At 40.3% G+C, this 21,228-nt stretch overlaps 1 protein-coding gene across 1 annotated transcript in view; it reads left to right on the top strand.

Annotated features, from left to right (window-relative positions):
• Nucleotides 1–1,738: 1,738 nt before the first annotated feature.
• ninl (ninein-like) overlaps nt 1,739–21,228 on the top strand; it is a 49,685-nt gene continuing 30,195 nt past the window's right edge. Inside the window, exons 1-9 of the mRNA XM_007894356.2 lie at nt 1,739–1,758; nt 5,833–6,031; nt 7,771–7,867; nt 8,279–8,484; nt 16,033–16,099; nt 18,168–18,358; nt 18,534–18,686; nt 19,263–19,430; nt 20,918–21,054. Coding sequence (XP_007892547.2) covers nt 5,849–6,031; nt 7,771–7,867; nt 8,279–8,484; nt 16,033–16,099; nt 18,168–18,358; nt 18,534–18,686; nt 19,263–19,430; nt 20,918–21,054 — 1,202 coding nt within the window. The 5' untranslated portion in view covers nt 1,739–1,758; nt 5,833–5,848. The remainder of the gene's footprint in view (nt 1,759–5,832; nt 6,032–7,770; nt 7,868–8,278; nt 8,485–16,032; nt 16,100–18,167; nt 18,359–18,533; nt 18,687–19,262; nt 19,431–20,917; nt 21,055–21,228) is intronic.

A 21,228-nucleotide genomic window follows, 5' to 3' on the forward strand; every position in this document is an offset into this window, starting at 1 on the left:
TCTCCTTGGTGGTGTAATTTTATTATTTATTTCCAGATTATCATCCCATTCTTTGATTATTATTAATTCAGGTTCCACCTGCATGGGAATTAGGTGAATATAAAGTCCTATTTCAAAGAAATGTGAAGTTTTTCTCCTGGTTAATCTAGTTTATATCCCAAAGATTAGTATCACCTTTATAGCCATGGCCAAATGGTATTTATCATATCATCACAACTCTATTGGTATACGTATATCGGAAAATATTGTCACTATGGCAGCTTTTTTTTAACAGCCTTTCTTCGGTTTATGCATGTTGTAAAGTGTCTTCATGTTGTTGAGTGTTGACTCTGTGTTAAAAGTGTCAAGTAATTGTGGGATTGCATCATGCACTACTGCTCTTCCAGTAAGCCAGACAATTGTGTCCACAAGATAAAATGCTGTCACCATTCTGCTGGTGTGATCCCTGCAGTTTCCTCTTGTGTATAAACCCCACAAAAGTTTACAGCACAGAAACAGGCCATTTGGCCCATCTATTCTGGGTTTTTCTCTGCATGGGTCACTAAAACTAACCTCTTTGGGCTGTGCACTCTCAGTAAGCTTTAATATTTGTCTTTTTTCGAGCATCCGTCTGATTCCCTTTTAAAGGAATTTTATGGACTCTGATTCAACATCAGTTTATGCCAGAGAATACCACATTCCAACCTGTCACTAATCACATCCTCAGGGCTCCTCTGTGTGTATATATATATATGGCGAAGGGTTGTCCACTTAAAGGGACCGCTTGTTCACAAGAGAAAAAATAAGTTTACCAAATCTCCTTTTTCTACTTGGGAAGGGTGAAGACTGTTTTATTTTCATCGAGGACATGTAAACTACACGAGAATGCATTTCATGTTACAGTATGACATGGTGGTGGATACATGGAGGGAGAATTGGGGGGGAGTTAAGTTGGTCCCAATGCTTTTTCACAAAGTGGGTGCTTTTTTTCAAAATAGTTCGAAGGAAACCAGGTGTAGTTTAACGATCTATTCCTCCAGCCCAGCAGGGGGAAATGTAATTGGGAATGAAAGGTTTTCATGCCGGCTTCAGTTCAGGTTCCTGAAGTTCCTCTTGTTACCTGCTCCTGTATATATGTGTTTGTCTAAGGAATCTGGGTTACTGGAGTCTCCTGCTGCTCGTGTGTGTGTGTGTGTTAAAGAAGTTTCCCCCTCTCTGTTGCATCGTGGTTTCGCAGTGTTTCTGTTTTCTCTCTGAAGCTGTTCGGTATACACACACACACACACACACACACATATATATAAAATAATCTTGCATTTGATATAGCGCTTTTCATCTCTTCTAGACGTCTCAAAGCGCTTCACAAAATAGACTGTAAAGTGAATTGACTATATTTGCGGGCGAAACGTGTGTGTGTGTGTGTGTGTATATATATATATATATATGTGTGTGTGTTTAAGGAATCCACGTTACTGGAATTCCACAGCCTGCTCCCGTGTGTGTGTGTGTGTAGGAGAGGGTAGGAGGAGTGACTGGCATTTGGTGGAGTTCAGAGGTGGAAGCCTCAGTCTGATTGAATGGTGGGTTGGCTGAGGAGCACCAGTTACACTGTAACCTGACTGCACAGCACAGGCACAGCGCAGACAGCGAGACTACCATGGCAGGACATGCGGGGAAACGCTGCTCACTGTGAGGAAAGACAGGAGAGCCTGAGGGAGCTCACACACACACACACACTCACTCACACTCACTCACTCACACAGACTACAAGCCAGAGCGGTAAGTCTCAGACAGCATTTCGTTTCCATTTCTTTTAAAGAAGTTTCCCCCTCTCTGTTGCATCGTGGTTTCGCAGTGTTTCTGCTTTCTCTCTGAAGCTGTTCGGTTCCCATGGTGAAGTGTTGTCTTAGCCCCCACGCCCCAGCCAGAGAGGGAAGGGGAGCTTTGTTTCACTTTGGTGCCTCGACTTTTTAAAAGCATTCACTTCTGCTTGTATTTATCATTATCGTTGTTGTTATTATTATTATTATATAAGATATAAATAATTTCACCTCCCATATTTAGAATAGTTTGCCTTTCTTCCTTTGCCCCTTTCTCCCAAAGACCAGTCCTGATCTTTACCCGAATGGGAATTACCCTGTAAACGTTCTCCTTATTGTGTGCGGTGTAAGGGGGAGCACTCAAACAGGGACTGTGTGGACTTCTGTCCTGTTCTCCTGAGCTTGGTTTGGATATTCTTAAGCATGGTGATGGTTTTCTGCATGTGTTAGACACCCAGCTGACCCCCCTCCCCCTACAAACACCAAATGACCGGGTCAGATGCACCCCTGATCCCCCTCTGTTCACTTGCTGGGGTGGTGGTGCGTATGCTAGGCTTTGAAGTTCAGCGGGCAGCCAGGCTTGCGGCGAATGTTTTGTTTTGAAATTTTGTTGCTTTAAATTTGCCCAGTTGCAGATCTCGCAATTGGATTAGCCCTGGCTTGCTTGCTCTTAACTGTGTCTCAGTAATCCATCCACCTCTTGTGATGTGTTGATATAAATCAAAATGTGGCTTTGCCAGTATATTACAGTACACCGTCTTGATTGAGGTTTGCTTGTACTGTACACACACTCACACTGAGCCCTCGTTTCTCAGCTTGTCTTGGAGTCTTGTGTCCACACCTCCGGTATTAAAGTAGCTTAGATTTTCAGGGGGAAAAAAATGTATGATACAGTGCAGATTTTATCAGAGAATCTTGGCAGCCATTTCAAAAGCTAGCCAGGGAGTACAGTGAAATGAAATCCTGTGCAATGTTTCTTTAAATTGTGAAACCTTATTGCTTTGCCCAAGTCTCTGCATCCTCCGCACATTACCAGGGCATCTGAAATCACTGTAATAGGTTAACAAAGAATATCTAATGTGTGAGGGGAGCTGATGTAATGTAATACAGTTTTAAAAAAAACTTGCATTAGTCACCTGAAGAATGAAGTTGTAAGCTGTTTACATTAGGTAAGCCACAATGCAAACTCAGTATTGATTTTAATACTTTCTGGGAGTTTGGAGGGCATTTGTTTTTAAAAAGAAGTAAAGGGACAACAGTAATGGTATGAGGTCTTTTGTTATCACTATGGTGGGAGCACCATATGTCTGTTTGCCTGGATTACTGAGCTATCCCTGGGCATATTGATGGGGTGAAATGGATAATGTGAAATGGAGAAATAAAAGGAAACTGTATTTGAGAATTATTGGATGCGTTACGTAGAGATGCATAGAAACAGGAAACGGGCCCTTTGGCTAATTAGTCCATGCCACAGCTTATACTTCACATCAGCCCCTAGCCCTCCTATTCCTCTCCTACTCCCTTCTCCCTCATGTATGCATCATATGTGAAGCACAATAATTTCAACAGTTCTACCATAAGGATTACCGTTTCACCAAAGTAAGACTAATAGCTGCATAAATTGGGATTAAAAGATGTATGTCTTTTAAAAACCCAACCTTGCTGGGGGCTGGGTGGGGGTGGGGAGAGGGGGGGCAATAGAAACCAGGACTTTCATCTATTTATCTCTGCACAATATCATGAGAGGATCAGATAATCAAGAACAGCTTGCATTTATATTGGAGCTTTCCATAGGATAACATCTTGGAGTGCTTCAAAAGCTCAGTTGGACACCCTTTGGCTCGTTTGATCCTCCATCACGTTTCCTACCTCTGCTCTGTCACATCAAATGCTGCCGAAATCCTTATCCACAGTTTTGTCACCTCCCACCTTCATTTCTCAAATTCACTACCTGTATCTTCACTGCTACCAAACTCTGCACCCCTCACCCCAGTCCTCGTCTAACTCCATTGGCTCTCTGTTTCCTCAAATTTACATTGAGGGTGTGGATCTTGAAGGATTGACTTTGAGGTCCACACACGCATACAAATCCCTCAATGCCCGAGCACCTCCCTAACTCTCTGATCTTCTCATACCCCATTCCTCTGCTCAGCTGACATAGCTCCCTCCGACTACAGGTGGGTGAGTTTTTTGTCACTCTTTCAGCTTCCCCACTTGGCAAGTCATTCCTACACCTGGAGAATATGTGTCTCCTATTCTTACTTGCTACTTGCAGTGTCTTACATTTATCTGCATTGAAAGTCATGTACAAGTAATCAGCCCATGTACATACACTTTCAATTTATTTTTGTAAGAACTTTGCTATCTCCCAGATTTTACAGTTTCACTCAACTTGGTGTGATCTGCAAATTTAGCTACCTCACCTTGGCTCAGTAAATTCCGGTCTTTTCATTTTTACAAGAATCAAGAGGGTTCCCAGTACAGACCCGAGAAACCCCTTAATATTCTCCCCCTCCAACCCCATTCCGACCTAGCTCCCCAAATAACTATCCTTTGCTTGTCCATGCCTTGCCATTTATATTCAGTGACCTCAGTTTGTGTAGGAGCCTTTCATGGTACTTTGTCAAACATCATTATCGGTTCCCACAGTCAACTTGGGATATCTCTGTCTCAATATGGTCTGAGTCTCTCCCATACAGCAATAGCAACAACTTGCATTTATATAGCGCCCTTCGTGCAAGGTAGTGTCTCAGTGCATTTAACATTGGTGAAACTTGAAGCCAAGCTGGCTAAAGTGGGGTGGTGACAATAGGCATGGTCAAAGAGGAAGGTCTTCAGGTGTGATCTTAAAATTGGGAAGGAGAAAGCAAGGCGGAAGGATTGAGGCAGAGAGTTCCCTAGTTTCGGGGTGTACAACAAGAACAACAAAATTACATTTGTACAACCCTTTCACGTTGGGAGGACGTCCCAAGGCGCTGTAGGCTGAAACTAAGACCTCGGATGGTGAAGTGAAGGGGACGAGTAACTTGTAGGAGACTGGAGTCATTTGAGTGAAGTTGTTGGGCAGTGGAGTGGGTTGTAAACAGATTGGAGAGGTAGGGAGGTGTCAGGGTATGAAGTGATTTGTATGAAAAGAGCATAGCGAGCTATGTGGATGTTGAAGCTTTTTGTGAATTTTCTTTTGTCTGGTAACTGCAAAGATGAAGTTCGTCAGGGTAAATTATTGCGTGAACAGAACTTAATGAAATGAAACATGCAGCTGTTTAATGTACTGGGGTGTGATACAGTGCTATTATGATAGTCCCTTAGATATGTCCAAACTGGAATCGTTCTGGTGTACATACTTGTACATGCATGAGTGTACATATTTGTGGTGTTACTTCTTCCATAATACACAATACATTGCTACTCTAAGTGAAAGCATTGGTTCTGGGTTTTAATGAGATACGTGATATCTGGAGCTAGCACATTATTTGTGCTCCTTTTATTACCTGATATGTACTGAACATTTAGTTTGTGTGATCAAATATTTCAAGTAATCATTCCAGTTACTGTAGTGGAATATGATAATAGGGAATTTTTTTATTATAATGTGGGATGTTGAAGACTTGGCTTACTGGGATGTGGTTCCAAGGATGCTGGTTGCCCTCTGATGCTCAGCCCAAGTGATCAATGTTCATGTGGGTCAGCAGCCACTGAACTAGAGAGCGTAACAGCCTAATCTGATTTCCAGCCCCCAACTCCCCCTCACGCAGAAAGGCAGCAAAGGGAGCTGTAGAGGAAATAGGAACAGGAGTCCTAGCTAGTTTTCCCTTCCCTAACCCTGGGATGGTCGTGGCCAATTTTGCCCAACTAATCTAATTTACCCCAACTAACCCTACCCGGTTGAGATCAGAAAAAGCTTGGACTGGGATTTGAACCAAGAAGCTCCCGGTGTCTAAATTGCAGCTCCATCCACTACACCTTCGGGCTGACCCAGTTAAACGTTTTTCTGTTTTAAACTGACCCAGTCACACTTAATTCTCCTTTGCAGTTGGATATGCTGTGGGATGGATGAGAGTGAACAAAACAAATATGTGTCGCAGCTTAAGGAGGTGTTTAACAGCTGCGATACCACAGGGACAGGCTACCTGGACAAGGAAGAGTTGACTGAACTCTGCCGGAAACTCCACTTGGAGGCCCAGCTCCCTCTGCTGCTGCAGAGCCTGTTAGGTGTTGACCTTTATGCCAGGGTAAGTAATCCTGACTATGTGTAGATTCTCAGTGCACCAGCGATTGAAGAGTATCAGCACGTCTAACTCAGTTTATAACACAGTTGCTCTTTTGAATAAGTACTTGCACTGCTTGTAATTACACTGTGTGCTACTCAGTTTACGGTGACTAAGATAACGGGGATGAGAGATAATGATTATGTGGAGAGAATTGGGAAAGTCAGGGCTGTTTTTTTCTGGAACTGAGAAAATTAAGGGATGTCCAAGAGGTTTTCAAAATTCTGAATGGCTTTGACAGAAAAATTATTTCCACTGAATGGGGAGTCATTATATTAAAAACTGGCTGTACCTGTTGCAGCTTCGCTTGCAACCAAAGGATCCAATATGGAATGTAGATTGACACACAGACAGACACATAGACAGACATTTTTCATCTTTATCTGCACTCAGCTGGGAGGACTCCTGTGGGAGGACTCATTTTGGGTGGACAACTCATTTTGGCGCGCTGTTGCAGTCCTTTCAGCATTGAAGTGCAGCCGTGCTGTTCTTTCTTCTTCAGTTTCGTTTAATTCATTTTTAATTCATTCAATTCATTCATTTTTACTTTTCTCTTTTGTCTAGCATTTTTACTTATCCTTGAAAGGCTTGATTTCCGCTTAGGCATTTTTATATAATGATAATATAAACGTATAATTTATAATCACCGGGGCATCCTCCCGACTTGAAAGGCGCTTTAAAAATGAAATGTTGTTGCCGCGGCTTAGCTTTCGTCTGTGTCCTTTTTTTTGTTCCCACCGCTGCTTGGCTACGTGTAAGCTCTGTGACACAGGATGCTGCAGCGCTACAGTCAGCCAGCGCTACCAGGTGTAACTGCAGTGAAAAACGCAAAACAGAAATACATTTTAGGTCATAACGCACCTGAAAACAAATTTGCCCATGTCACTCCCAGGTGCAAGACCTTCCTGATGAGGTATAAATCATGTCTCTTCGTCAATTGGTTATTGAGATCCTTCTTGAAGCGCAGACAGACAGATAGACATTGTCATTTTATCAGCGTGTGTATATATATTATATATATATAAAGAAGATAAATAGAAGATTATCACTAGAAGGAAAAAATAAGGGGAAGGATAGAAAAAAATATTTTTTTTACATTGGGATTGTTCGAATGTGCAATGCTTCAGCATAAATTACCTTTGCAGGCAAGTCTACACTAGCAATTAAATGCAATACAGTTTAGATTCATATAGCATCTTTCCAGTCGGGAGGACTTCTCAAAGAGCTCAAATTAAAGTGTATGGAAAGAGCAGAGGAGTAGGATTAGAGTAGAAGGCACTGATATGGGTCCCAGCGGTAACACCGACACAATGGACTTCTAATATTGTCCCGGATAAGTATCATTATAACAATAATAATAATAACAATAATCCTTGCATTTGATATAGCGCTTTTCACGTCTTCTAGACGTCTCAAAGCGCTTCACAGAATATGCTGTAAAGTGAATCGACTATATACTTGTGGACGAAACGTGGCAGTCAGTTGCGCACAGCAGTGACCCACAAACAGTCGTGGGCTGAAAATGACCAATTTATTATTGTTTCTGAGGGATTATTATTAGGTGTGTGGAGTAAGGAAACTTGCCTTATTCTCGGATTAAAGCTGTGGAGCGAATCCTTAGTGGACTTGTGTGGTGTAAAGTGTGAATACCGTATTGGTTGCTTTTTCCCTCTGAGACCTAACTGAACTGTTAACATTTTCAGGTGAACTTTGAGGAGTTTAAGGAGGGATTTGTCGCTGTGCTTTCAACTTCCATTGACCTCAGTACCTCAGGAGATGAGAGCAGTTACCTGGAACCAAGTAAGTAACGCCTGCAGCTTCAGGTCCATTTTTATTTTGTGCCACTCACCAGAAAATAAACACATCTGAATTTCCTATCCCATAAGAGTTGGAAAGTGTTTCCTCTAGCTACACTGTTGTGGCAAGTACTATGAGGAGAGAAATAGGGAGCTTCAATGAGGTGCTTTGCCCTGTCGGAAAATCAATGGTCGATTCAACGGTCTAAGCAATCTACTGTTGCACTGTGTATTACAGTAACAAAGGCTTTGGGAGCTCAACCATTCCTTTGTGGGGGGGTGGAGGTTCGCATGATAATCAACTGGTTTGTACCTGCGATTATTCAGTGACAATTCTCACATCGCAAGTTGCATGTTTTTCACCCCGATGTGTTTGTGCTACCTCCAGGACTAAGCTTTCAATCATTGTTTTCAGTGGTTCCAGAGGAGGTGCAGCCAAAGTACGTCAAAGGGAGCAAACGATATGGACGCAGGTCAGTTCCAGAATTTTTGGATTCTGAGGTGGAAACTACAGGTGATTTAGAAGAGCCGGTTCCTTTCAAGACGGCAAAGGCCGAGCCAGGCCTACAAGGCACAAGTAGGAGTCAACTGAGACGGTCCACCTCTCTGGAGAGTGTGGAGGTATGTGTTGCTGAACATTTGGCCACTTTAAGCCAAGTTGTACTGTTTATTCGTTATCTTTCCCTCCGCTGCACGTCTAAACCGGAGGATTCTGCTCCTGACTAATTGTTCCTTTGAAGAACTTGCAGAACGTGCACTATTCTTCAACATAAATTGGCGAGGTTTTCTCATTGCCTGTGTGAAAACATGCACCAAAGGGCATTGGACTGAGCCAGGAAGGTTATGATTGCTTGCCTGTATTAAGGTAGCTTTCATGCCCAAGGTGGGTGTGGACGCTATAGTTCACCTAAGTATTTTGTATACGTGGGCTGAGGAGATGTAACTTCATTCAGAGCTCCTGCTTCCCAATTGCTGGCCAGTTTTTCCTTACTGGAAAGTTACAAAGTTAGATATAGTGATATAGTACAGAAACAGGTCATCAGTCCAACTAGTCTGTACCAGAGTTTATACTCCAAGCCTCCACCACACCTATTCCCTCATCTAAATCCCTCTATTCCTTTATAATAATAATAATAATGCTTGTATTTGATATAGTGCTTTATCACATAGTTGATTATGTATTTTGTGGGCTTAACGTTTAAAATGAAATGAAACAATGGCTAAATGTTTGCAATGTAAACAATGTAAATGTTTGTAATTCTGTGCTTCTGAAAATAATGCATAATGTAACTCCTTAAGCCTCAGTGAAATGGTTTTGCCTTAGATCAATTGTTCGACACCCAGGGGTGTTGGTTGACTTGCCACTTGCCACGTCCAAACAGTGTATGAGGCAACAATAAACAAAGCAAACACAATGCTGGGCTGCATGGCAGTTGAGTTCAGATCCCTGGAAGTCATGCTGAAGCTCTCTTGCGATGATTAATGTGTGTCATCTTTTTAAAAACAAAAATCTTGGTGCAGCAGGCCAGAATAGCGGTACAAATTGCTGCAGTGCTGTTTAGAATCGGTGTAATGAGTCTGCACAGTCTGCACAGTTCTTTGGGAAAAGGGCAGGGGATTTTTTGCGCAAAATCAAATCTGGAACCTGAGAATACTGGAAAGAATATTGGGCGTAATTTGGAATATTTTTATCAGTTCATGTCAATTTAGGAAAGTCTTTATATAAATATGGCGGACGACGATGACACATTCTCATTTATTCATTTACCCAGTACTCAAATTGCTTTCATTTCAGTGTTACAAAACAGCTAATCTTGAGTGAGTTTTACTTATTGCGCATGAGAGTGGGTTCTTATATTGTTGAGCAACTTTTGATGAATTCATCAGTCAAGTAAAGCCTACGACACCTGACTGTTCAGCGCTTTGGGACATCCTGGCACTCTTTAAATGTAATTTTGTTGTTGTTGTGAAGGCTTGGTGTTTGTTTTCAAAGAATTATAGAGCACAGAAGGAGGCCATTTGGCCTATCGTATCTGTTTCGGCTCTTTTAAAAGAGCTATCCAAATCAATCCCACTCCCCCTATCTCTCAATAGCNAAAATAAATTGGTTAGTAAATGTACTTATTATCAACTCAAAGCCTCCAATCCACAAATAAAACCGCACCAGTTTATCCTACTCCCAGGTTCCTTTTCTACTTCCTGTCTTAGTCTCATTAGCTCTTTCTTAATTGCCTTTTACTTCTTAAAGCAATATCCTACATCACTCACATACACACACAGAGAAAGAATTACACACTCACATACATATAGGATTAACCCTCTTTTTTATCTCTCCCCACTTACCTACTCACTCACACACTCACACACATAGACAAACAGACTGATTCCATTGAAAATAGAACAATAAAACTTTGTTTTTAATGAGGGTAGATAGGGCAGACTCAGGTTTATTGGCTATTTTTACATAGATGATAATAATATTTCAGTGCATGAAAAAGCCCGGTCTGCCTACCTGCTCATCATTTTCTCCAATATAATAATAATAATCCTTGCATTTGGTATAATGTCTTTTCACGTTGTTGCGATGTCTCAAAGCATTTCACAAGATTTTACTATCCTATTTACTGTCCCAATGCCTCTATCGTCAGGAAGTGCTTTAATGCCTTTTTCTGATCCCTTATTTTCAAAAATCTTTCACCCCTTGTGAGGTTTTTTGGGGTCACCACTTCACTGCGTAGAATCAGTAAGTGTAAGTATATATTTTCAGAAGAGAAAATTGGAGGGGGAACAAATATAAAACAAATGTAATTGCTGGATTTGTACATACAACATTTAACTGCCATGTTCGCTTACAAAAGTAAACCCTACGGCATATCCAATGAAGTATTTTGCAATGTCCTTCTGACGTGAAATTCAAAAAAAATAATTTTTAAAATTTTTTAAAAAATGCTTCTGGTCTTATTATTCATTTTCTAATTATCTATTGTAGTACTTAAACCATTCACCATAGTGAATGCTGTGCTCGTATCAACCATCTCGCTTCGACAACAACAACTTGTGCATTTTATATAGTGAGAGCCTTTCACGTGGGTAGTGTCTCGGAGTCTTGAACACTTCAATTAGTCTCTTTTCAAAGACTTTATGTTGAACTTTATTAAGAGGTGAAATGACTTATCTGGAATCCTCCTCATTATTTGCGTCTGTACTTCCTCAAGGTGAATAATATTTTTCCTGTCATAAGCCAACCATAAATACTAAGGTATAACTGGGGCCTGACCTGTTGCTTTTTCTTAAAAAAAAGTAAGCTATTCTGTACCGTTTCCATCAGTTCGTTTGTGCAACCAAGTTTACTGATGCAAAACATTGAATAACAGTTACACAGGATTAGCTGCCCTCTAGAAGGGCACTATATACATGCAAGTTGTTGTTGAAATACCTACCTGATCTTTTTTCTGATCATTACTGCAAGACCGTACACTTCGCTTTCTATAGCCCAGTTTTCTAAAAATCAAAAGCATTCAGATCTTACTGCTCTTTTTCCTGCCTCCTATTTTGGTTTCATTAGTAAAATTAGCTCTTTCTGTGCTCTCATTCAAATAATTCATATACAGTAGCGAGTTGGTCAGCCAGTCTCATTGGGACTGACCTCGTTGCAAATAATTGGCCAAATGCAAATTGAATAGGTGTAACTGAGTAAAATCCATCAGGAGTTATTGTTACTATAATACCACACTATGCTAGATGTTCCCACCCTTCTCTCTCTCTCATTGCTTCTCTCTTGCATTTGCTCCCTCATTGAGTTCAACATTCTCTATCTCGATATACTGGAGGTGTGAGTGTGTGTAAACATATATATTTCTAGCTCTATCTAACTCGATCACTGCACTGTATAAAAGTCTTACAAATATAAAAACTTGCGTTCTCTATAGCAAACAAATCAGGTATATGCATGTATGAAAATACTCACATCTTGTTTGCTTGTGCACAACTTTGCACATGTCTATAACTGGATTGTTTTTGCCAATTTGACAATCGTGTCCACTTCCGCATTAGGCTGCAAAGCAAATTAACGGACATACAGATAATTGTTGTGCAGATAACCAGTATTCTACTGTAGAATAAGATTAAGAGGCCTTTGGGATTACTTACTTGAATTATGCAGGTCCTATTTTTGGTTTACCCTCCACGTCTTGGTTCTAAACTCGTTGTATGAAGCTGAATATGCTTAAACCCATACTTTGAGGCTTTCCCTTACCTTCAGTACTAATTGACAATGTGGAACCTTGCCAAAAGCCATTTGAAAATCCCGCAATATAACAGCTACTTTACTTCCAGTGAAGCATTTTGAGATTCTCCTGATGTGAAGAGTGCTATATCAAATGCAAAGATTATTATTATCATCACTTGTTCAGGATCTTTGAAAACTATTAGCAGCTGAAAAAATGTGACTTCTCTTTTCTGCATTTGTACTGACTTTAATGCATTGTTTTTCCCCAATATATCTAAACACCATTGTTTCTGACCACTATCTATAGTATTAGATGGCAAAATACTGCAGACTCTGAAAATCTAAAATAAAAATAGAAGTCTTTTGTTTTTTATTACAGTTAGCGGTGTGTATTCTGACTCTTGTTTTGAATACTGGAGAACGTTAGCTACTTTCCAATCCCCAGGAACCTATCTCCACGAGCAAACCTACAAAAATCTCCATTACAATGATAATAGTTTTGTCCCCATTGTCTTTAAGACTTATGGGTGCAAGTTAACTGGACCAGTTTTAAGAGCATGTGGTCTTCGTGTAACCATCGCCATTAATACAGTACATACATACTGTTAGGCTCGGCTGTTATTTTGATGGTCTTTTTCTCAGGGTGTGAAATCTATTTTAACTCTACAGTGTCACCTAAAAGAACACTGTTAGAATGATAGTGTTAAAATATATTTCAGCGACTTGATATTGATGGTTATCAGATACCACTGTTGGTAATGAAAATTAGCAGGGGACGGGTAGAAGGCCTCTTGAAACAGAAGATACTTGGTTTAGTCTCTTACTTTTGTCGCATAAAGTCTTTGCCGTCTTCAGCTGAAGACCACCCTCTTCGACTGTACCTTCGGTCACCTCACCTTTCTCCCTGCCTCAGTGTCAAACTACGCCATTGTTAAGTGCTCTGAGATGCCACCCTGCGTGAAGGGTGTCATATAAATGAAACTTCTTGTTGTAACCAAAATTTTGTTTGGAGCAATAAGGTTAGAAACACCAAAGCAACTAATACGGGAAACTAAATATTTTAAACTGTAAAACGTCTTTAGCACTTACACATGTGTCACATATTGCATGTCCAAATTGAGGAAGAAATGTTGCGACAGACCTGCGAATGGTTAACGCCTTAGACCACAATGCTGAGACTGTAACACTGCACCCACATATTGTTTGGTCTTTACCATACCCAAGTCCATCATAAATAGATGTGCAGCATTTCCAGTTGGTTCTCATCAACTGGTCTGATTGGTTCAGATCAGAGTTTTCTTTTTTTTTGTTCTTTCCATGAACGTAGATTTTAAACGGGCCAGTCAACTGCATCAACAGTGACTCGGTAGATTTACTCAGTGTAAATAAGGACACTCTGTAAAATCTACTGTTTCTGTGAATATCTGTGGACGCTGTTATTAAAATCCAGAGGATAACCACTGACCAATTTTGGAACAATGGTGAGTTGTGGGTTTGATGTAGTACAATATCGTGAGAATTTATTGATTCCGTATTGCAACATCATGCCTTCTTGTGATCTAACTCTGTGCTCAATTATCGTTTAAAAAAATCTGTATTTTCCTGCTACTTGTCAAGTCTCAACCTGGTTTCATTGGAAGCACTTTTGCTTCTTGAGTCAGTAGGTTGTGGGCTCAAACCCTATATAGGGACTTGGAGCTCAGAGTTTAAACTGGCACTTCAATACAGTGCTGGGAAAGTGGGTGGGGGGAGCTGCTGCAATGTGGGAGGTACCGTCCTTCAGATGAGACATTAAACTGAGGCTCTGTCTGCCTGTACAGGTGGACTTTAACAATCCTTTGGCACTCTCCTATGGAGATTTTCTCGGTGTTACAAGTGTCATTCACTTTGTTGCTGTTTGTGGGACATTGTTGGTTTCAAATTGGCTGCCACATTTGCCTACAAATATGCAGTCACTAGACCTTACAGTAAATCCGCTTTCCAGTGAAGGTACAGTCGTTGAGTAGCTGGCTCCCTTTTGCTGGAACAAAGCCTGACAAAAAAGTTCCTTGACTCAGTTTAAGTCTGGAAACATTTCTGTGCCTATCACTGGGGAAACTCGTCTGCACTTTGGAATTACAGTATTTTGCTGCCATTTAGAACTTTTTAAAAGTTTTATTCAACAGGAAATTGACATCATTTATCCTGAGGCTAGGAGTATGGGCATTACTGAGTACAGTCTATTTCTCTTATAGACTGCTGACAGACTTAATGTTTTTTTTAAAAAAAACAAGACACTGTTTCAGTGTTTGGTTTATTTGTTGGCAGCTGACTAGTGTAATTGTAGATGTATCCTGAACAAGTTGGAGTTTGTTCAGCATTACATTGACATGTTCCTGTGCAAGACCGTTCTAACCAGGATTCTCTGCCTTGTTTATATCATTTATCTAACCCTCATCGAATCTTTTAGCACTGTGCTCATATGCAGAGCTAAAATTAAGCGTTGGTTTCTTTTTAGCAGTTTGGTGGGTTAAAGAATTGAGGATATGTTAAATTGTATGTAACTTTGTAATTCCTGGAGTTGGCGAGACTTTGATTTAGACTGCATTTGATCGAACTTTCAGACGTCATCCTACATCCAGACCTACTTTTGAAGTTTCGGTCTCTTCAATATAATAGTGAAAGCTCCCTGATTGACTAGGAATTGTTTCCCTCCGGTATTTCACCCAAGTATTGGTCATGAGCTTTGAGCTCACAATCTGGGCTGAGACTCTAATGCAGTGCTGGGAGTGCACTGCATTGTTGGAGGTGCTGTCCTTTGGATGAGTGGCTAAAACCAAGGTCCTGTCTGCCTGTTCGGATGGACGTTCAAGATCCCATGCCCTATTTAAAAAGAGAAGGGACTTTCTCCTGATATTCTTGCCAACAATTTCCTACTGCAACTTGTTTTTCTACGCACTGCTGTGTGTGGAAAAACAATAATATTTACAATTTGCTTTCTCCAAATTCAGGCTGTTTGTGGGACATTACTGGGTGCAGATTGGCTGCCACATTTGCTACAAATGCACAGTCACTACAATTCACAGTAAATCTTGTGAAACACTTTGAGATGTTCTCCAGATGCAAAAGACGCTATGTCACATGCAAGGATTATTAGTTATATTATTTATCTGGTGTCTGACTTTGTTTGTTTATGGATGGAAGGATGCATACTTATAATGTCTTAGAATGCACATGGGACATCCACCCAAATAGTGTGTGAAAGGCACTATATAAATTAAAATTATTTTGTTATGTTGAAATTTAACAGTCAAATTTTGTGTCAAGAATAGTGACTGCTTTCCAATGTAAATGAGGCAGGTATTTTTGGCGCACAGCATGGTCCTAAAAAGAGTTACAAACTGAGTGATGAATTAATTTGGAGCATCACCTAGTGATGAATGCATCTGTTGGCCAGTACACTGGGAGAAACTCCTTGTTCCGATAGTGCAATGGGATTTTTTGACATCGGAAACAGGGAAATGGAACTTTTTCCTCAGGTTTTACACCTTGTCTGACAATGCAGCATTCCTTCAGTATAGCAGTGGAATGCCAGCCGAGATAATGAACCTTAAACCCATAACCTCTGACCCAGAGTGATACTAATACAGCCAAACCGATACCTGAATATATATATATATATATATAGAATTTAAATGTTACTCATCATTCATGTTAAGTGTCCTATCAACGTCTCTAAGAGATGAACTTTCACTGAAACTAAATGTTGCTGATATTAAACTTACGCTCTTCATTTTGATCCCTGTTGCTTCCCCTTTTCTGCACCTTTGGGGAGATCAGTGGAGAATGTCCAGAAGAAGTTGTTGTAACATTATTTGCCAGGAGCAGCGACAAAATCCAGGGTTCAAGATTCTACCTGTTAAGTTTGTATTGCAATTAAACAGGAGTATTTTCCATTACAGAGTCTCAAATCCGATGAAGAAGCTGAAAGCAACAAAGAACCTCCTCATGAAACCTTTGAAGCACAAGGTAAACACTGCAAAGTGTGCGTTAGATCTGGAAGCTCGATCACTAGATATAAATTTATCAGAGCCACACATTGGGATGGAGGTGGAAGGCTGTATATTGTTGCCTCCTTATTCTCTGTTCTCCCCCCCCTGCCCCACCCCCCGGATAAATACTAAAGCTAATTGCTGAACTTGCCAGTCTCTTGCTCCGTCAGACTTCCACCTCCTTGCTCGCTACAGATTCCCGGGACTGCTGGACAAGTGTGGACACAATCGAACACTGGATAGGGAGACGCACAAATCCAGGTCCATTCGATTCACTAAACAATTGAAATAAGGGGTTAAAATAATTGTACTGTAAATAGTTGTACATAATATTTTAACCATCTTAGCTGACAGTTGTATTGTATATTTTACAAGCAATCTTAATGGGTAGTTTAAGTACTTCACAATTCCAGGACTTAAATGTCCAAACAAATTTTTTTAAGAATAATGTACTTTCTATCCTAAAATCACTGAATTCTTTTATGTGCTAATTATTATCCTTGGTTATGTTTTAAATCGTAACCAAGCTCTGTAAGCTTCTAATGTGGATTACAAACACACATTTCGTCAGCTAATCAGCTCTCCAGGCTCCCCATTATAATGCTGGTAACTGGTGAGAGCAGTCCGTCTGCTACAACTCTCGGAGGTAGATGACCAGCAGTGATAGGGACGTGGTAGGTTGACAACTGGAAAAAACAATAGCTCTTCGACCAGCGCATGGACCAGTTAATTCAACTTGATTTTACTCTTCTGGATGGCACACTTTACTCCATTTACCACAGTTACCACACAGTAACTCTCAGCTGGTTACCGTGAAACAGTTCAATATTTGAAACAGTTTGAAATTGCACGGCTGGTCACCAGGTATTTGGTAAATTCTGAGTTGTCACTGTCGATTTTGAGATATCTTCTGAGGCCATTAAGAGCGCTCTATTAACTTTTTAAATACCAAACCAAAGTCTGCAGATTGTATTTAGTTTTGTGTCCCTACTGAAGTTGTGGAATGTTATATATTACAATATTTATGTGTACTGTATAATATTTATGTAACCAGTCCTGTTACCTTATTTACAATTGTCCTAGATTTATTTTTCATCCCCTCTCTCAGGTTTCTCCAAACAATGGAGTATTTGGCTGGGCAAGTTGCACAAAAACCAACCCAAGGGAGACTGTGTACTTCCGGATTTGCCCATTGCTCGATTAATGTTTGTTCATGAACATTGGATCTGATGTTGTAGAGCTGCTGTTGGGACATAAACCTGCTGCACCACCATGATGCTCCCATTCTGGAGCTCATGTTCGCTACCTTACAAACCTTCTGGCTTCGTTGTTATTTGAAAGGCGTATTGTGCTAATAGGGATAAAGCTACCAGATCTAATACACACATTGCGGTAGTTAGAAAATAGACTTTGGACTTCTGTTTTGAATTACAAAGGAAGCTTTATGAAACTTGTAGGGTGTAGTCAGTTAATGCTGAATGAGAATGTGAAAGTGGACAGACGAGATGTTGTGTACACGCAGATTAGATTCATTCCAAAATAAACTTATCTAATTTAAGAACCATCGATATTGCCTACAATACAGTCATTGCACTTTACATCCTGTGAAGTACTTTTGAGACATTCTCTCGATGTGGATGGCGCCATATCAAATTATTATTTAATATAATTGTATCTGTTACACAGACAAAGCACTTTGATATTGTTAGGCTTTGCCCTCCACTCTCCCCAACACCCAGCTCGGGTCCGTAACTCTGTCTGTCCAGCGCCTTGGGACACCCTCCCGACGTGAAAAGCGCTATACAAATGTAATTTTGTTGTTGTTTTGAATAGGGAAAATGTGCTGTATGAAAAAGAAATTTAATTTTGCAATATGAATTTGTTCTAAGCTATATCTTCCCTGTGTTTCTTCATTCGTGGAATAATAATAGCTGGAGTAAAAGTATGAAATGGCTGTTACTCTCCACAGAATGTTCTTTGTTTGGTTATCTGCGAACGAGAAATCTAAACATTGTTAAACACTGAATAATTATAATTCCCAACAGGTCAGATGAGTATGTGGAATCCTGATGGCTTTGACAGTCCCACGAGATCATCCACTCCCTATCCTGATGCCACGGAGAATCATGTACAAGCTATCTGGAAAGAATTGGGAGTTGGGAAGAGCGGCTTCCTTAATAAACAGGAATTGGCAACAGTCTGTGATAATATTGGTCTAAAAGACCTCGACGGTGAGGTAAGTGTCCCATAAAGCATTAACCCTGGGCATTACATTTACGAATTTTCCAAAATTCTGTTTCATTTTAAAGCAACGTTCTTAAAGCTAAGACCATGAGAAATTTTAGCCCCCGGGCACCTCTGCTGGATGTGTATGCAAAACGTTTTGCTGTGTGTTGTGAATTGTTCTGAAGGAAGTTGATGACTTGTTCAAGAAGTTGGATAAGGACTGCGATGGAAAAGTCAGCCTTAATGAATTTCTTCATGGCTTATTTCGTCACGGACCGCAGGAGCTGGCAGCCTCTTCTTCCTCTTACAAACAGAAATACCGTCGAGCTCTCCATCAGGTCTGACAGCTTCTTCTAGTCATGTCTCTTAATGCCGTGTTCCAGTGCCTTATTCAATATAAATCTAATGCCTTATTCAATACAAAGTATGGTCAAAAGGGTAATGGTCTCAATCTCTGAGACTCAGTCTCGGAGATAGTTCCGGTCTAACTCTGAGGCTGTTGTAATTATGGAGACTGAATCGGTCAGTGGTTATCCTCTGGATTTTAATTAACAGAGTCCACAGATATTCACAGAGACAGTAGATTTTACATAGTGTCCTTGATATAAGAAATCTCAGGGAGCTGCTGTTTAACTCTCAATGATTGTACACAAGCTTATGTAAAATCAATCTCTTGAATGAGCCTGCTGAAATTTTTTGAACTTCATTTTGCCTCATTTTTCAAAATGAGCCATTGTGGTAATGAATTAGCGAGTGCTTGGCTGAAATGCTCATGTTCTTTATTGTCCTTATAAATATTAATGTCTGGGAGCAGATTTTGTGTTATGTTAATAATCATCAGCATGAAGCTTGGTTGAATTACTTCGATCACAGTGTATTAACCCACATTCCACATGGAATCCTTTTGCCCTCAGGCATTTGATGAGAGTGGTTGCAGAACAGCAACACCATCTTTTATCTCAAACTTGGTTGGTTCAAGGCTATTTTCCAGTCTCGATGATGGCACTGGTTACGTATCACCTGAACAAGTGGTGAATATATGGCAAGAGGATGGAATTAAAAGTAGCCAGGAGATACTGCAGGTGAGACAGATCTACAGAATGCCTGTTAAAGATCCCACCACATTGTCCGAAAAGAGAAGGATGTTTCTCCTGATGTCCTGGGCAACAATTCTCTGTTAATTGGTCATTCACCTTATGGCTGCTTTTGGGATCTTGCTATGTGCAAAGTGGTTGCTGATTTTGTCTAGAAAAACAGTCATTACTGACTGTAATTATTAGTGAAGTGCTTTGAGATGTTTTGATGTGATAATAATCCTTGCATTTGATATAGTGCCTTTCTTGTTGGAAGGACATCTCAAAACGCTTCACAGGATTTACTGTAAAGTGTATGCGAACGCGGCAGGCCAGTTGTGCAGAGCACCGTCCCGCAAACAGCCATGAAAACGATTGACCAGTTTTGTTTGAGGGGGTTATTGGCCAGTAATCTGGGAGAGAAAATCCCTTCCAATAAGTCAGTTATGTGAAAAACTAGTTTAAAATGTAGTCAGGAAATGTTTTTTTTAGAGGAGTTCATACAGAACAAAGAGGTAATTAAAAAAATCAGGTGCTGTATAAATACAAGTTCTTTCTCAACTTTAATTTGAATTTAACCTCATCTGATTTTTATTGTTCTTTCGCTTGAACTGCATTTGAATTCCTTTTCCGCCTTCTCCAAACAAAGCTGCTTTACTTTCCATTTATTCAGATGGCATGTCTCCATGAACCTAAAATCACTTCTAGAGGTAAGGCTGTTTGGGGGTCTTTCTGGTTGCATTCTATACTGAAGGATCTCAAAGGCAATTCAGGCTTTTTGAACCGTGTTGCTCCTCACTCCCTTCCCTCTAGTAATGATGGCTGAGCCATCAGTCACCATGCTCCGGCCCTCCGAAATTCTCTTCCTAAACAACTTTTGCTTTACTACCTCTCTCTCCCTGACTTCAGAAACCTATTAAAAGTGTATCTTTGATCCTGCCTTTTGTCAACACTAACTCTCTTGTTTCCCTGCTTGGTCAACATATTTGAGATGTTCTTTTATGTGAAAGGTGTGTTGCTGTTGGTCGAGTGGGTTTCGTTATAGTGGGGAATTTGATACCTTGCTTGACTTGCTGGATCTACGTGGCTCTTCCCATTAGTTAGACATTTAATGGTAGTGGGGTTAACAGGCAAGACTTCTCTGTTGCTAAAGTAACTCGATGAGTAGAAGAAAATGAAATAAATCAAAATCTCCTTTTTTTGTGAAAAGCCAAGCACAATTCAATGAAAGAATGTTAGTGGTTGTTTAGGAGAAGAGGGCAGGGAATTGGGATTAGAGTAGATCTTCCCAGTGAAGGAGTTAGCACCAGCATAGCCTCAGTGGAGTAAATGACAATCTGTGTTGTAATTTCTCTTGTTATATGTTTTGAAAGGGGATTGATTTCATGGAACTGATTATAACTGCAACTCCAACAGGTGTCAATGTTTCTTTATTTTAAGAAAAAAAACCTAAATATTTATTGTTGGTGAAGGTGATATTTCCTTCTTTTTGAAAGACATTAGATTTCAACATGGAAGAAAAAGTGAACCTCACAGAATTAACCATTGCATTAGACAATGAGTTACTGGTCAGCAATAATGGAATTTATCAGGCTGCTTTATCCTCTTACAAGAATGAAATTGGTTACCTTCAGTAAGTATATTAACTTTCTCTAGCATTGGTCATTATTTGAATTGTGTTAAATGGATCGCAGAGTCTAAGCTGATTCTCCAACGCCGCTCTGGGGCTGTGTTGCAATGTTGGAGGTGCCATCCTTCGGATGAGACATTAAACCGAGATCCTATCTGCCTGTTCAGGTGGTTGCTA

Source organism: Callorhinchus milii, unplaced genomic scaffold (assembly GCF_018977255.1).
Source record: "Callorhinchus milii isolate IMCB2004 unplaced genomic scaffold, IMCB_Cmil_1.0 Scaffold3, whole genome shotgun sequence".
NCBI classification, from domain to species: domain Eukaryota; kingdom Metazoa; phylum Chordata; class Chondrichthyes; order Chimaeriformes; family Callorhinchidae; genus Callorhinchus; species Callorhinchus milii.